General features: G+C 44.9%; 1 protein-coding gene across 2 annotated transcripts in view; it reads right to left on the bottom strand.

Annotated features, from left to right (window-relative positions):
* The window catches only part of ATG2B (autophagy related 2B), an 860,766-nt gene that overhangs the window by 796,217 nt on the left and 46,279 nt on the right, over positions 1 to 18,270 (bottom strand). For both annotated transcript variants that reach the window (XM_069208269.1, XM_069208268.1), the window contains exon 2: positions 9,848 to 10,010. In XM_069208269.1, coding sequence (XP_069064370.1) covers positions 9,848 to 9,998 — 151 coding nt within the window. In that variant the 5' untranslated portion in view covers positions 9,999 to 10,010. The remainder of the gene's footprint in view (positions 1 to 9,847; positions 10,011 to 18,270) is intronic.

Genomic DNA, 18,270 nt, shown 5'->3' on the forward strand with positions numbered 1-18,270 from the left:
AATAGCAGTAAACTATAAGAATGCAGGACGAAAAGGGATGAACTCTGGGTTGGAGTATGTGGTTCCTGGGGAAGCACACCTGAGAGTCTGGCCCACTTGCCAGGGGAAGCACAGCTGAGAATCTGCCCCCCTTGCCAAATGCCACCATTGAGCATAAGTAGATTGCAGAAGCTAAGGGAGCCAGCAGTGGTGACCACCGCCTGCATCATGCCAGTGCTCCTGATGCGGGCTGTGCAGTGCGGTAGAATAGATGGATGCTCAAGGGAGCAACCCTAATGTAGGCAGAGCTGTGATGGTCACCCTGACATTTGTGGATCCCCTTAAAAGGAATCTCCAGGTCATTCTGAGTAAAGGTAAAGTAATATAAGATGGCTACCCCATCCTGATTTTTTAAGACCTGTGACGGGTCATGCTTACCAGAAAGAAAGATTGGTAATTAAGGCTTAGCTATGTGCAAGAGGTTCTGTGGCATCAGTAAGAATTTTGTTATACTTGAAGGTGACGCTGGGGGTGAAAGCTATTTGTGTTGAAGGCAGCCAAGTCATTCCTTAAAGCAGTGTTGTCCAACCTTTTTATCGCCGCGGACCGGTAAATGTTTGATCATTTTTCCGTGGCCCGCTTGTCCCATTGTGTGACAAGCGGGCCACAGAAAAATTATCAAACATTTACCGCCCGCCACAGTGGGGCGGCCCGGTGCCGATTGATCCACGGACCGGCACCGGTCCGCGGCCCGGGGAACACTGCCTTAAAGGACTGGAAGAGGGGGATAGCTTATTATTTGCAGTCCTTGTTGCTCTCTAAGAGGTGGGCAGGTGTGTGGTGGATTTTCTCAGAAGAGAGGGAACTTGAGGAAACTTTCTTTATTTGGGTTGGTTTTCCAAATGGTAATGTTTGCAGCTTGTGTCTCTCTGTTGTCCGTTCTGTTCTCCTACAGGGCCAAAATGACTCTGCATAGTCCTGTTCCTTGTGTGATTTATACAACTGATTCTTCTATCCATAAATTTCTGTGTTAGGTATATGGTGGACAAAGGGCAACAAACAATCTGATGGTACTTCCTAAGGTGGATTACTGTATTTTCAAAGTTTGGTCAATACAAATGGTGTAAACTCAAAGTGTTGTGCCAGCAGTCCTAGGTTAGATTTACAGCAATTTACTCAATAAAAAAAAAAAGATTATCCTTGCTTTCAAACCAGAATACCTGGCCATTCTTGTTCCTGATCCTGCTTCCTCTGACCTATAATGCCTCTAAACACTTATTGACGCTCATCAACTCACACTGAAGGGGGTCCATGCACTTCCAGGCCCAGACTCCATCGATTAAGGTGCCGCTAGAACGGACATTCGGGCCTGGAGGCACATAAAACGTGGCCGCACTTCCCACAGCGCGGGACTCTCAGGAGCTCGTACTGAAGGGAGGCCACGCATTTACAGGCCAAGGCTCCATTGCAGCAGGACGCGACTAGCACAAACATTCACTCCCAGACGCGTATAAATCTTGGCCGCACTTCCTGCAGCTTAGGAGACTCACCAGCTCGCAGTGAAGAGGGGCCACGCACTTCCAGGCCCAGACTCCATTGCAGCAGGACGCGACTAGCACAGACAGTCGCACCCGAAGGAGCATAAAACTTGGCTGCACTTTCCACAGCGCGGGACGTGCCCGGGCCAAGAAGGGCCCGTTTTAGACCGTCAGAGGCCAGGCTGGGCCCACACTCTTTAGATTTTATTTTTTATGTTTAATTCTGGGCTATCTGTATTGTAGGTATTTTTAGCTCCCACCTTTTTTCTTTGATGAAGTTGAGGCATAATGGGGAAAAGGAAGGTGACCACGGGCTCTACGCCCACCCCGCGATCTCACCCCCGGTCCTCCATTGATAATTTTCTTGTATGCACAGTGAATTTGGTGTCAAATTAAATTAAGTTGGCAGAGCGCCACCTTTCTCTAGTAGTGGAGGATATTGACTCTAGGCCCCCCAGTAAGCCCTTGAGCCCTGTTGTTATATTGAATACTGGTTCTGCCAAATATACATTGCATGCTATTTCTTCTGTGGCTCCTGTTACTCAAACTCCTTGTATGGACCTAAATGGAGCCGATATGGGCAACTTAGTGGGGGATGTAGGCCAGAATGCACAGATTGCCCTAGTGCTCTATATGCTCTGAGTGTCTCCCTCGACTCTGGCCAAATATTAAAAAGGCGAAGAAGGGTCGCTAAGTTAAAACTTAAACCAGCCTCAAAATTACAGCCCCTGAATCATAACACCTCTGTTAGTTTTGTGCCTTTATGCCCCCTAAACGCCGATTCTTGGGTACAGCTGAAGATCTGGTTTAATGACTTACTGGACTCTAAGCTACAACAAATACACAGCCCACTAGCTTCACTAGAATCCAGTTTGGGCAATTTCATCTCCATGGCAGAGAAGGGCCCAGTGCAAGCACGGTCCGCAGCAACCCAGTCAAGGGCCTTTGATTGCCCCTCCTCTAGGGTGACAGCCCCAGTACCTAATTGCCCTCTTAGAGTAGTCGCACAGAGGCCTGCTTCAGGTCTACATAATGTGGACAGAGAAAGCAGCACAGCTAATCAGCTGGCCACTTTTTCTGCAAATTCCCACATACAGGAACTTACTTCCAAAACTACAAATAAAATGTTACCTTCTGGCAGCTAGCTGAGCACCCCCCTCCCCAGCTCCTGGTCATAGATTTGCCACCAGCTTCATGCCCATATGTGGTTATCTTGGACAATGTGCCTAGGCTTCAATGCCCCATAATGGAATCTACCTCAGCTCTTAAAAACAAAGTAATTTGCTGGCTAAACACACATGTAAGTTGTAAGTGGGATCTTTTTAAAGAGATCATGTTCGTTTACCGGGTGGGCGGCATAGGCCCATAAAGGAGGCAATCACCTGGTGACCTCGTAGTTATCAACTTTTGTGATCGCAAAGTTGTTAGGGAAGTTCTAGTGCTTGCAGGAGCCAGTATGGTGAGGCTTAAGCAGATCGGAATCTTAAACATTGTTGTTTTTTATTTTTTTATATAATCATCCAGCCCCTATGGGAGATCCTGTTAACACTCAAACTTCTTACCATGTTTTCCTAACGGGCATAGGGAGTCTTTTCCAACCTACCCATCTTTCACTCAGTAGCCACTATTCAGTCTTAAATGAATTGGAAGATGTGGACTGACAACCACCTGTAATTTCAAATGTGCCTAGGAAAGCCACTTGGTGGGAGTGGGGGGGGGGGTGTGGGCTGGACTGGCTTGTAGTGAGTACCAAGGGGTACTTGCACCTTGCACCAGGCCCAGTTATCCCTTATTAGAGTATAGAGTGTCTAGCAGCTTAGGCTGATAGATAATGGTAGCTTAGCAGAGCAGCTTAGGCTGAACTAGGAGACGTGTGAAGCTACTACAGTACCACAAGTGTCACTTGCACAATATCATAAGAAAACACAATACACAGTTATACTAAAAATAAAGGTACTTTATTTTTATGACAATATGCCAAAGTATCTTAGAGTGTACCCTCAGTGAGAGAATAGGAAATATACACAAGATATATATACACAATAGCAAAAATATGCAGTATAGTCTTAGAAAACAGTGCAAACAATGTATAGTTACAATAGGATGCAATGTGGACACATAGGGATAGGGGCAACACAAACCATATACTCCAAAAGTGGAATGCGAACCACGAATGGACCCCAAACCTATGTGACCTTGTAGAGGGTCGCTGGGACTATTAGAAAATAGTGAGAGTTAGAAAATTAGCCCTCCCCAAGACCCTGAAAAGTGAGTGCAAAGTGCACTAAAGTTCCCCAAAAGACAAAGAAGTCGTGATAGAGGAATAATGCAGGAAAGACACAAACCAACAATGCAACAACTGTGGATTTCCAATCTAGGGTACCTGTGGAACAAGGGGACCAAGTCCAAAAGTCACAAGCAAGTCGGAGATGGGCATATGCCCAGGAAATGCCAGCTGTGGATGCAAAGAAGCTTCTACTGGACAGAAGAAGCTGAGGTTTCTGCAGGAACGAAAAGGGCTAGAGACTTCCCCTTTGGTGGACGGATCCCTCTCGCCGTGGAGAGTCGTGCAGAAGTGTTTTCCCGCCGAAAGAACGCCAACAAGCCTTGCTAGCTGCAAATCGTGCGGTTAGCGTTTTTGGATGCTGCTGTGGGCCAGGAGGGACCAGGAGGTCGCAAATTGGACCAGGAGAGAGAGGGGACGTCGAGCAAGACAAGGAGCCCTCTCAGCAGCAGGTAGCACCCGGGGAAGTGCCAGAAACAGGCACTACGAGGATGCGTGAAACGGTGCTCACCCGAAGTTACACAAAGGAGTCCCACGTCGCCGGAGACCAACTTAGAAAGTCGTGCAATGCAGGTTAGAGTGCCGTGGACCCAGGCTTGGCTGTGCACAAAGGATTTCCGCCGGAAGTGCACAGGGGCCGGAGCAGCTGCAAAAGTCGCGGTTCCCAGCAATGCAGTCTAGCGAGGTGAGGCAAGGACTTACCTCCACCAAACTTGGACTGAAGAGTCACTGGACTGTGGGGGTCACTTGGACACAGTTGCTGGATTCGAGGGACCTCGCTCGTCGTGCTGAGAGGAGACCCAAGGGACCGGTAATGCTGCTTTTTGGTGCCTGCGGTTGCAGGGGGAAGATTCCGTCGACCCACGGGAGATTTCTTCGGAGCTTCTAGTGCAGAGAGGAGGCAGACTACCCCCACAGCATGCACCACCAGGAAAACAGTCGAGAAGGCGGCAGGATCAGCGTTACAGAGTTGCAGTAGTTGTCTTTGCTACTATGTTGCAGGTTTGCAGGCTTCCAGCGCGGTCAGCAGTCGATTCCTTGGCAGAAGATGAAGAGAGAGATGCAGAGGAACTCTGATGAGCTCTTGCATTCGTTATCTAAAGTTTCCCCAGAGACAGAGACCCTAAATAGCCAGAAAAAGAGGGTTTGGCTACTTAGGAGAGAGGATAGGCTACTAACACCTGAAGGAGCCTATCAGAAGGAGTCTCTGACGTCACCTGGTGACACTGGCCACTCAGAGCAGTCCAGTGTGCCAGCAGCACCTCTGTTTCCAAGATGGCAGAGGTCTGGAGCACACTGGAGGAGCTCTGGACACCTCCCAGGGGAGGTGCAGGTCAGGGGAGTGGTCACTCCCCTTTCCTTTGTCCAGTTTCGCGCCAGAGCAGGGCTAAGGGGTCCCTGAACCGGTGTAGACTGGCTTATGCAGAATTGGGCACATCTGTGCCCAAGAAAGAATTTCCAGAGGCTGGGGAAGGCTACTCCTCTCCTGCCTTCACACCATTTTCCAAAGGGAGAGGGTGTAACACCCTCTCTCAGAGGAAGTCCTTTGTTCTGCCATCCTGGGACAAGCCTGGCTTGACCCCAGGGGGGCAGAAACCTGACTGAGGGGTTGGCAGCAGCAGCTGCAGTGAAACCCCAGGAAAGGCAGTTTGGCAGTACCAGGGTCTGTGCTACAGACCACTGGGATCATGGAATTGTGCCAACAATGCCAGGATGGCATAGAGGGGGCAATTCCATGATCATAGACATGTTACATGGCCATATTCGGAGTTACCATTGTGAAGCTACATATAGGTAGTGACCTATATGTAGTGCACGCGTGTAATGGTGTCCCCGCACTCACAAAGTCCGGGGAATTGGCCCTGAACAATGTGGGGGCACCTTGGCTAGTGCCAGGGTGCCCTCACACTAAGTAACTTTGCACCCAACCTTTACCAGGTAAAGGTTAGACATATAGGTGACTTATAAGTTACTTAAGTGCAGTGTAAAATGGCTGTGAAATAACGTGGACGTTATTTCACTCAGGCTGCAGTGGCAGGCCTGTGTAAGAATTGTCAGAGCTCCCTATGGGTGGCAAAAGAAATGCTGCAGCCCATAGGGATCTCCTGGAACCCCAATACCCTGGGTACCTTAGTACCATATACTAGGGAATTATAAGGGTGTTCCAGTAAGCCAATGTAAATTGGTAAAATTGGTCACTAGCCTGTTAGTGACAATTTGGAAAGAAATGAGAGAGCATAACCACTGAGGTTCTGGTTAGCAGAGCCTCAGTGAGACAGTTAGGCACCACACAGGGAACACATACATATAGGCCACAAACTTATGAGCACTGGGGTCCTGACTAGCAGGGTCCCAGTGACACATAACAAACATACTGAAAACATAGGGTTTTCACTATGAGCACCGGGCCCTGGCTAGCAGGATCCCAGTGAGACAGTGAAAACACCCTGACATACACTCACAAACAGGCCAAAAGTGGGGGTAACAAGGCTAGAAAGAGGCTACTTTCTCACAGGGGGGGGAGCTGATGGAGGAGGAATATATCATTGCCACACCGACTGGGTCTGAGACTAGTCCACCTATAAATGCCTCTGGTGAATTGGCAATTTTCCCATCTAAACCACTTTTACAAACTAGTAAGATACTGCATTGGACATTTCTTAGCTGGAATTAGTTTAGTCTCAAAGTAAGAGGTTGAGGATTGGCGATTGTTTATATAAAATTTTGATATTATTTTTATGCAGGAAACCTGGGCTGTTTCAGAAATGGTTCTTGATGGGTACATCAGTTTTAGTAACTTTGCTACCCCCTCACCCTCTAGTCATGCTAAAGGGGGTTTAGTGACGTGGTTCAAGGTTAACATTGGGTACAAGGTCCTACTAATAGTAATAGATTCGGGTGGGATTCAGGTATTTGAAGTGAGTTGTGCCTGCAAGTTAAGAATTTTTATGGTGAACTACTATAATAACGATTTTACATCTACTAACATTTCCACCTTTCAAGATCTCTCTTTAGTTATTAGCTCTTTGTTTGTTATAGCTCAGACTAAAGGTGGGCTAAATGTACTCCTGGCAGGGGATTTTAATGCAAAAGTGGGAGATACATCCTTTCTAGCGGACTAATCCTTTTAGTTTCGAAGTGGAACAAAGGGGATTGAACTCGAAGGGGCGGCACTTATACTCCTTCCTCTTTGCACATAATTTGGTCAGACCTATATTTAGCTCAGATACTACGGTGGCACCAACCTTTACTAAGCGGGGCTGTAGCTCTACTATTGAATATGTATTTGTTTCTCTGAACCTTTTAGCCCTGATTAATGGGATAGAAGTGTTTCCATCAGTCTTTAGTGATCACAACCCCCTGGCTCTACACCTCAAAGCACCTTCCCAGGTAGGGCCAAGATAGTCTGGAGCCAGACAAAAATGAGGGCTAAAGGATAATGGCAGGGGGTGGTCTGGTGGTCTGCAAATCTGGCGTTCATTATGGATCAGGTGCAAAGCGCATGTCCATTCCTGCAAATATTATGCCAAGTGGTAAGTGGTGGTCCTGCAAATCCTTTGGCAGGCTTTGTTGAGCGTTTGTCTCATGTTAGGGATCTCATGAACAGACCAATTAAAAATAGCTCCATGACTAGCTGCTCATCGTTTGACAAATCATGTAGGATAGCTAATTCCGCCCTGCGTAGGCGTTTAGTCAAACTCCTAGAGATCAGGCTACTGTCATTGGCTGTAGAAAAGCATATGCCCAGGCCCTAAAACAATGGAAGGCCGAAGTTAAGGTCGAGCAATGGGGAAATATAGTGGAAGCCAGCCAAAAGAAGGACTCCCAGGCTTTTTGGCGGGTAGTCTGGGCTGGTCTTTCATTTGGCAAATCCCCAGAAGTTGTTACATCGCATATACCCCCCGAAGACTGGCTTGACCATATTTCTGTTATTTGTGGGGCTGATGAGTTAACAAATGATTCTGCGTAAGTGACACTGCCTCTGAACCTCGGTCCTATCTTTTTAGAGATTAAAGTTTTAAAGGCCATTCGTGAAAGTCTCCTCAACAAGGCCCCTGGTACAGATCGGATCCTGATGGACCTCTTTATAAAATATCCAGAATTCTGGGCCCACCTTTTAACCAAGATTTTTAATATTGTATGTAGGGCTGAGCCCCTACATCTTGGCGATCTTCTGCAGTGGTTCCAATTTTTAAAAAGGGCAATAGTTTGGATCCTAGGTGTTATCAACCAATCTTGCTGCTTGATTCCTCTTCCAAATTAATGGGGTGGGTGGTGTTGGAACGCTTGATCTCTTGGGTGCAGGAGAGAAAAATTCTGTCTCAGGTCCAATATGGATTTAGAAAGGGTCTGAACAGTGCCTTAACCTGTATCTCCTCAAGGCCAAGTATAAGTCTGTGAAGAGTGGGTCCATTCACTTAGCCTTCATGGGCTGTCGAGCGCATTTGAATGACTCAACAGGGAAAAGCTCTGGGCAATTTTATCGTCCATGGGTCTCAATGGTAGATCTCCTGAGACTCCTCCACCAGGGGCAGAGGACAAAAGTAAGGTTTGTCATTTGCACTTTATGTTTTTTTTTTAAGTATTACGAGCCCTTTAGAAAATTGTATTTGGTACCACTGTTATGGAAACAAAACTTCACTAATTGTAGGGTCACCTTGATCTTCCTTCGCCAGTTAAATGATTATGATGTATGCTGCTCAGAGGGCCACTTACTGAAAGGAGTGGTTGCCTGGGATAAGAAGTTGCTGTTTTGATAACAAGATGAGGTGATTTATTTTTAAGGAGGGGGCTTTGGTCGTTTTTTATGGATAATGTTTTGTGTATTTTATATGTTTTTAAACTTTGTATTGTATGAGACTCTTTTATGATCTATTTATTTGACTGAATACAGACTATTCAGCACTTATGGATGTTGAGCAGTCCAGTGTGTAGGAAGAGTTATCTTCTTACTTCTTAGGACTTGAACTTAGCATTTCCACTGCTGGATATGGAAGACACACAGCATGCTTTTTTTTACCTTCAATGAGGCCGGTAGTCAACTCAGCTAGGCCAGGAACTGAGTCAAATGAAGTGCCTACTGGTTCAGTATGTGCTTCAGAGAGGCTATTGGACTGGCCAGGGAATTTTGGATCCACAAAATGGAGGCTCCCCTCAGATGAAAAACAAACTTTGTTAATTTCCATTATGCCCAAATACATCTTATGAAGAGAAGATGCATGCCAATTAATGTCAGTTTACACACCTGCTTGTAGAAAATTCGCACATTAGAACTTACCTGCAAATAAAGGACAATGCTCTATCTCTAAGTCCACCAAGGACCCAGCTAGTGATAAAAACGGGAAAGCAGAATGTTTCACAGGAGAATTCCCCTTATTATAAGGTAAGGGATTATAAAAAAGAGAGATTAGGTGGTAAGGAAAATACTGCTCATCTACAGGGAACAAGTTAACATGATCAGATTCTCTTTAGATTACTTTGACAAAAAGAACTAGATGCTAAAAACAGGTTGCACTTAAAAGACACTCATGTTTCAAGAAATATCATATAGATGGGTGATTCAGATAGCTTCAGAAAATTATTCATCTTTCAATGTACATGCACAAACCACTCCACCTTCCCATCACTCCCACTGCCAGTAACAAGCTCACCACAATTCTCAATGGAGCTGGCAAGTTTGATCAGCCCCACCAAGAATTACAAGGTCTGTTATAAATACACAGGCCCTGTACATGTTGCAGAGGCATTATTACTGGTGAAAGCATCCAAAATCTCTAGATAAAACAATGAGGTGTGAGACAGGTAAATGAGGACTCACAAGAGAATCAGACCCAAAGTTAATTCTCCATTTCTCAAGAAAACTTCAGGGTCTTGTAATCCCCATTAACTCATCCTCCTGAGATTCAGTACCCCTCAGTATTAGTAATTGAGGGGAGGGAGGACAGCCTTAATCAGGGGAGAAACTTGAATCTCCAAATGAGGTGACTAAAGTGGTATTGGATAAAATAGCATATAAATGTCACAGCATGGTCTGTATATTACTAACCTGGTCGTGGTCTTGGCCTGAAGACCACCTCTAATCCCTTGATTTCCAAGGCACAGTTATCCTGCAGCAATGAACCCCATGGTACTGACAAAGAAATTGTTTGAATAAATCCTCCTGTGACTTCCAGTGGTGCATCTGCAGACTCCAGCATTTCATTAAGACACTATGAATAAAAAACAACATTCTCATATATAAGTAAGTTTGAAATGGAATTAACATACAAACAATAATATATAAAGTAAGCTGATGAGGTGGTCAGGACATAACTAGTTGGGGTATTTCAGAAACTATTGGGTGTGTTTTTCAATGTCTATACCTCTTATCCTGCTCTTAGAAGAAAAGAAGTTCTTAGCTGTGTTACAAATAAAATGTATTGTAGCCTTTATCTATTATTATTAGATAATGGATAAAATGACTGACCGGTTGTTTTCACAATGTATCTGCCTTTTATTTTCTATTTGGGTTCAAAGCACCTGCATCAAATTTAACAGTGCAATTAATAAAAGTCTCCAAACGTATACTGTGTAAATATAATAGTTTTGTTACTGAAAGCCTCAAAAGCACACTGATGAAGAATCGTTGTGCTATAAAAGTTTTGCCATTAAATGGTTCACTTTTGTGTGGCCAGGCCACTGCAGACTAATACTTCTTAGATGGTACATCACCTATGCACGCTAGGACATATGTCATCAGCATCTTTTATGTACGTTTTATCAATTTATTTCAATAGAACATCTTTGAATCCATCTGTCATGCAACAAGAGAGGCAGTCATCTTCCCCTCTCCCTTGCAACTCTTCTTGACAGAAGCACACTATTTCTAATGGAATTGTTTTCAATGACTGAGGCACTCAACCAAGAATGAATGTTTTCATTTTAACCCTGTCAATACTAAGATGCTTTTAATGTCGAGAAATTTAGTTTTTTTCCTCATTTTCTCAACTAAAAATTTGTGTTTGCCTCTCCCATTTTGCAGTTTATACAGACCTACCGCACAAAAAGTCTGGGTTGGCCAGACTTTCTTACCATCACCTCCATGTAATAATGAAGTTAGAAGTTCAAGAAATTAAAGCAAATCTAAAACGTTTTGCAGTATGGTGCAATGTTGCACAGTTTTGCCAGATGCAAAGTAAAATCCTGAAAACAAACTCATTCATATCTTGTGTCCAGTCATTAAGCATGCCAAGTATTTATCGTGTGCTAAGTTCCAAATATGTCAACACAATTTTGGAATACCCAATAGTGTGCACATTTCGGTGAGGAAAAATACCACAGAACTGCACAAAAAAAACAATTAATTCTGCTGCTGCCGCGTATCATAATCCATAACCAGAGGGAAGACATTTCTTCTTCCACTCCCTATCTAATCTAATTTACCCAATCAATTGACAGGGTCGTCATTATAGGCTATTCTGCTGCCTCTTCACATACAACATTATTATATGTGTGTGTGTGTATATATATATATATATATATATATATACACACACACACACACACACACAAACACACACACAGACATATATATATTTTTTCAATGAAAAACACAAAGGTTAAAGCTTAGTTATGGTTATGAAAAATTATTTTCCTTATACAACCCAAGTTTAAACGATACAAACTTTAAAAATTCTAAAGCTACAGTTATAATTTTCCTTTACAATTTAGCCACCACCTTCTAATTATTATAAGTAGGGGGGCGTGGCTTCGGGCATCAAGATGGCGGTCGCACTCTAAGAGTGCCCCGGACCCCTCCGTCATCCGCCGTTTGGAAGCCTCTGCCATCCCGCACCCAAACTGCCCCCGCCCGGCCGCCAGACTGGTGTGAGATCCGGGTTGGAGGCGGGCCCGGTGAGGGCCGCGAAGAAACAGCGGAGGAGCCGCAGGGAAGCAGAGCCGGCGGTGCGGCCTGGGCAGGCGGGCCCCGGCTGCCGCTGGAGACCGGGACTGCCTTCAAGACAGTGAGCTGCGACTGCGACAGGGTCCGGCCCTCAGCGGAGCTGCCTTCCCTGAGCTGCAGCCCTCAGGAGTGGAGATCGGTTGCCGAGGACGACTGGAGGCGCGGTAGGCAGAGAAGAGCCCGCGAGGCAGGGGGGCAGGCGGGCTCCAGCCTGCGACAGGACCCGTCCGGAAGGTGAGCAGCGGTCGCGGCCCAAGCCAGGTCCCGGCGTACCCTGGTATGTGAAGCAGCGCAAGAACAGTCTGGGGTTTTGGGTCTTCTTCTTATACCCTGTTCTGCCTTTGAAGTTGGCAAACTTCAAAGCAAAGTCTCAAGTGTTTGCAAGATCCTTCCTTGTCCAGTCCAGGCTAGGCCCCAGACGCACACCAGGGGGCGGAGACTGCATTGTGTGAGGGCAGGCACAGTCCTTTCAGTTGTGAACGACTACGCCTCCCTCCCCTCTAGCTCATATAGCTCTTCAGGATATGCAGGCTACACCCCGCCCCCTTTTGTGTCACTGTCTAGACAGGTGAAAAACAGCCTAACTGTCAAACTACCCCAGACAGACAATCCACAAACAGGCAGAGTCACAGTGTTGTGTAGCCATTTTAAGTATTGCTCCATGCACGTTAGTTTAACATACTAGGCCGCTGTGCACTTTGCCCTAGATATATTTTATTCAGCTTCGTACTGTTATTTTACAATAACCAGTTTTTAAGGTATTGTTTTAATTTCTTCTATCACACTGTTTAGCTTTGTTCAGCACTGTGTTCTCAAACAATGCATTCTTGTTTAGTCAAGGCTACAGTCTGGTACACTGCCGGTAAACGTGGTAGAAGTTTAGTCTCCAACATTTGTAGAAAATACACATCCTTACGTAGGGACATTTGCTTAGAACATTTGCTGTGTTAGTTATAAAAACACTTTCTAGTCCTAGTACACGTCAAGAGGGAGATTCTAGCCAGGAAACCACAACTGTATGCTGAATGCCCCGTTGCAGATGCTGACGCAGATTACAAGCCTTTGCTAAGGTATGAGGGTTGATGTCCTCCCGGGGGAACCTGAAAGGCAGGCTTAGAGCTTAACATGCCGTCCCCGAAATATAATTTAGAGAGGAAATAATCCATCGATACTAACGGCACTATGATAGCCTTATTCTTGTGCTTCACTCTCATCGTCACTATTTTAATATTATTGTGTTGTGTAGTTATGGTTATTGCAGTTCACACTTTGCTATCCAAAATGCATTGTTTTAATAAACCAATCTTTAAAACTTATACTGTCTTATTGTCATTTATATATGAGACCGTACTGTGTATGAGAGAACCGGTTGTGACCCGAGTGACCACGACTTCCCTGAGAAGTACTGATATGTCATGCGCTCGGCTGCCCAATTGTCTCTACCATTTGGGAGAGATGAGGCACTCCTAGTTAGCCGGAACAAAACCCGAATTTGGAGTGACAAGCGTCATCCACCGTGGGTCAGACTCAGTCCCCACATAGTGGCCGATCTTGCTGCTCAAAATCCAGTAGTCTCATTAGGATAATGAGAGCCTACGCGACATGGCGCCACCAACATTTGGTCAGGCTCTAATTTTCGGGTCCACCGGAATATCTCAGTCTCATTTTATATAATGACAACTCAGTTCCGTATACGGAGACGTCCGTGGTACTGAGGATTTCCACCACAGCCGTATAGGTAATCCTATTTCAGCTGGCGGTTGTTCAAGCTTGAACTTTAAAAGTAAAAAAACCCATATTGGTGTGCCTTCTCTGAACTCTTAGTGCTTCTATGATGGCGAATCCCCAGGTTGTACAAATAGCTGATAACATGAGACAACCTCTCACAGCACACTTACTAGCAAATGGCCTCACGGCCCAGGGAGGTCAAGTCACGCTTGTGCTGGACGCCCACGCAGCTTATAGAACAGAGCTTTTTTACTCTTGGGTCACATTTCCAGCAATTGATGGGAATACAAATACATTTCACACATATACAGTTGCGAACGCGCCTGGACAATACAGGGCGTACGCATATTTAGAGATACCTCTATCATATCAAGAACATAATAATTGGCTTGATGGCGCCCTACCCCATACAATATTACCAGTTAGGTTAGGTCCACTAAGTAATGACGGTCCTTTATTGGCCACTTTCACACCACATCCTGCGGTTGCGAATTTAGCAGTAGCTGAGGTTCGACGCTTATATATTGAATTAATAGCAATATAAGACGATTAGTGCAATTTGTGATGCAAACGTTAAATAAAAACCCACTGCGTGCTGCTCCAGCGCAACCACATGCGTAACACCAGGTATAAATCCGGTGACTGTACATTCAATTATGGGTAAGGTCCTGGCAAAAAGCGCTCTATACAACGGCACACGGTACGCTGACACTTGCCAACTTACCAGAAGTGCTTAAACAAATTCAAGATGAATACAGGGCTGCCCCGGCCCTAGATTTGGGAATGCAACTGATGGGCAATTTTGCCACAGTTTCTTCAATCATCCTAAGTAATCCTAAAGGGGAAGCAGATGCACTTGCAGTGCGCATGCGGCTCTGTGACGTTCCGCAACAAGATCAGGAACGAGAGCTGCCTAAAATAATAGCGGAAACATATGCAAGTATCGGTCGAGATAGCCTTGGGGCTAGACCACAAAAACCTCAATTTCAGGGTAAAATTAATAAAGATAATACTAAACAACAGCCTGAGGGTAATAAGAAACGTTGGGACAAAAAGCAACAAACACCTAAAAAAGAAAGGGGAGAATCTCCTCGTATGGAGACCCCACAGAATAGATATAATCTCAGGAATAGAGATAATATAAAAACGCCTGATAGATATCAATATACTGATACACGCCAATCTCGTTCCTTTCAGGACTCATCTGAAAAAAGAAATGAGAGAGGTGGGCGATCAGAGCGAAGAACAGAGTACGTGAAACTGAGACAGGAATCACAGCACTCTTCAGAGGATTCTGTTAAAAAGGAAGAGAAACCTGTACAACAAAAACAACAATTTAAAAAGACAAAAAGGGGCAGCAGTCTCAGTTCGACATGCCACACAGGAAGAGGGTACTCTTGAAGAACAAGAACTGGGCTCTAGCACTGCTAGACAGCGCAGCAGAGTTCACAATAGTTTGCCGGAATCTTCTAGAGCATCTGGAGGTGAAAGCAACTGATGACTTTATACAAGTAGAAACTGCGGACATGCGTATCTCCGAGCCTGATAGGATGTACAAAGTAACACTACAATTAGAAGGAGACATTGAAAGCACGATACACGCGTTCTTTTGAGACCGTGTAGTCAAAGTATATGATATCCTGTTGGCTGAACAAGACTGGCCGCCTGATTTTGTCCGCACCTGTCCATATGGAGAAGAGGTCAGTAAACCTTCTTTCTCGCCCCTTGTTCCGGAGAAACTCGCCGAGTCCTATTCTATAGAATGGGCTCTAGTACAAGAACCCGCGTTATATAGAAATCACGTGGGGTGGGATAGGGACTCTCCCTACCATGTTATTCCTATTAAAAGTGAACCGCAGCCACAACCGCAGTATCCCATAAAACATGAAGCAAGGGCACCGGTGAGAGAGATACTCAACACAATTGGAATACCAGGGTGTGATTGAACACTGTGTCTCACCGATGAATAACCCTTTATTCCTTGTAGCTAAGCCAGATCGTTCATACAGAATAGTCTTAGACTACAGACATTTAAATGGACATACACGTACATATGCTATACAAAATTCACATAGCACTGCACTAATGAGCAACATTGTGCGAAACAAATACAAAACAACTTTAGACATCTCGAATGGGTTCTTCTGCCAGAATACAGCGCCTGAAAGCAAGGACTTAACAAGCTTTAGTGCATTAGGCTCTCAGAAAAAATTCTGTTGTTTGCCTCAGCGGTATAAGAACAGCCCAGGACTGTTTGCGGCTCGTGTTACTGCTATTTTACACAAGATTGACCCTGAAGCATTGTCATATGTAGATGATATATACCTCACGGATGATGAGTTACTACAACATTTAAGACAGGTAGCCCGCATTGTTGTAGGGTTTGCCGAACTTGGCTACAAATTTAACTTTAAAAAATCAAAAATTGCCTTCCTCAGTGTCCTGTTCCTGGGATATGAGCTGTCGAGTGAAGGGAAGAGCCTAGCGCCACAATTTTTAGAAAAACTTGCACAATTACAACCACCGAATACAAATAAAAAACTTCAATCGTTGTTGGGTTTTCTAAATTTTGTCAGAACATACATTCCTGATTATGTAACGCGCATAAAACCTTTATATGACTTAATATGTCACGATTTTTCAAGTAAATTCTGGACAGTTGAACATACACGCACTCTTTGAGAATGGCAGACAGATGTACTAGAAGCAAAACATTTACACACAAGGGACAACAAAACACATTTGGTCATCAGGGTAATAGCTGGGGCCATCGGTTTCACCTATGTGACATTTAATGAAGGTGAGACGGTCCCAATTGCATACAAATCACATTTGTATTCGGCTGCTGAACAACGCTTTGCACCCACGGAGAAAATTCTCACTGCTGTACAGATGGCTGTTATTAAAGAAAGACCTCTTGCCCAAGGGAAACGCATCATTGTTGTTTCTCCAATTCCAGCACTAGAGGCTGTTACAAAAGCTAGCGTTCCGAACGCAAAAGCACTTCATCCACGTTGGATACAATGGGCTACATCTCTAACAGCCACTGATGTAGACTATATTTTTGATCCTAAGTTACAAACTCAAGAATTTCTACAATATGAAATAGAATATCCAGTTCCAGCTAATACTTTGCCTATTTGTCAATATCATAGAGTCATGTACACGATGGATCTGCGCAACCAGCGATTGAAACTAAACACCAATACTCCGCTGCTTGCGCAGTCGTAAGCGGCTATTTTGAGGGGGAGAAATTTTGTCCCTTACATACCTATACACAGACCTTAGGGGATTGTACAGCACGATTGGCTGAGCTAAAATGTCTGCTGATGGCACTAGAACATACGGATCCAGCGCAGGCTACGCTGATTGTTTGTGATTCATATTACTGTGTCCAGCCCTTTAATGAATATCTGCATTACTGGCGTCAGAATGGGTTCAGAGATTCCAAAGGCAACACCATAAAACACAGACTCCTGTGGGGGAAGGTAGCAGACCTGAAAGAGACGCTACCGAAAGTCCATGTTGTGCATACACTTGGACACCAGCGCGTTGGAATACACGTTGCTGGAAATACTTTGGCTGATGAGACCACAAAGTCAGCAGTGGCAGTAGCCACTGTAGCTGCAGTGACTCGTTCGAGTTCCAAACCAGACACAGACACTTTAGCTGCCATAAAAGCTACGCTTCATGGTACGCCTTATCCTAAAGGATTTCCTAACAAATATTAATACTATATGGGAAGTATGCTGAACGCTGAAGTTAAAATTCCAGGCGTAGACGTACGTGACATCCCCGATAAAGATATAAAGACCACAATTGATCAAAGCAGCGCATGAGAGAGTGGCATCTGCACATGCTGGTGTGGCAGCTACAATTTTACTCTTACAGGCCCGTTATTGGTGGCCCGGTCTCTACAAAGAGACTAAGCAGTATGTCCTTTGTTGTGACATCTGTCAACAAATTAAAGTTTCCACGGCCAAGCGCCCGCCGCTGACACCCCTCTAACAGACCATTACAGTGTGTGTACTTGGACCATTGCGGTCCACTAACACCTGATAGTGCATACAAATTAGTCGCTGTTGATTCATGTTCCAGATTTGTATGGGTGTGGCCACAATACTCGGCTGACGCTCGGACTGTTATTAAAGATTTGCGAGTCTTTATCCGTACATATGCAGTTGCGGCATTCCATGCGGACTAGGGCCCTGCTTTCGCCTCAAGGGCATTCAGGGACACCATGGCTTCGTTGGGGGTCCAACTGCAGTACTCGTCTCCATTTCATCCCGAGGGAAATAATGTTTTGGAGCGATTAAACCGCGATTTAAAGCAATCCTTAACAGCCAGAGTCTTAGGTACGGGTCGTAGTTGGCTAAAACACCTGTATGGAGTTCAGAGAGCACTAAATAACCTGCCTAGAAGGTCCCTGGGGGGTCGTACTTCATATGAGTGCCTGTTCGGAACACAAATGCTTGTTCCGGATCTTGATGGTCCTGGAGTGGAGGCAGCAGAAACACCTTTTGATATAAATGATCGTATCACTGTTTTACAGTAATTACAACAGTTTTGTGAAGATAATTCTTCTAAAAGTGCTGACTCAACAGGAATTAAGGATGTGTCTGTAACATCTACTGACTGGATTCCCAGGACTGGGGATCTTGTATGAGAAAAGGTCGCAGTAAAAAAAGAATATGGCCCTTCTTGTCGGACACCAGTCCCTGTATTGGGGATACACTGTACCAGAACTGTTTTTCTACCACCGTTGCCAGGTGCCAAAGAAAATCATTTTGTTTCAATTG

This window comes from Pleurodeles waltl, chromosome 9 (assembly GCF_031143425.1).
Source record: "Pleurodeles waltl isolate 20211129_DDA chromosome 9, aPleWal1.hap1.20221129, whole genome shotgun sequence".
NCBI lineage: Eukaryota > Metazoa > Chordata > Amphibia > Caudata > Salamandridae > Pleurodeles > Pleurodeles waltl.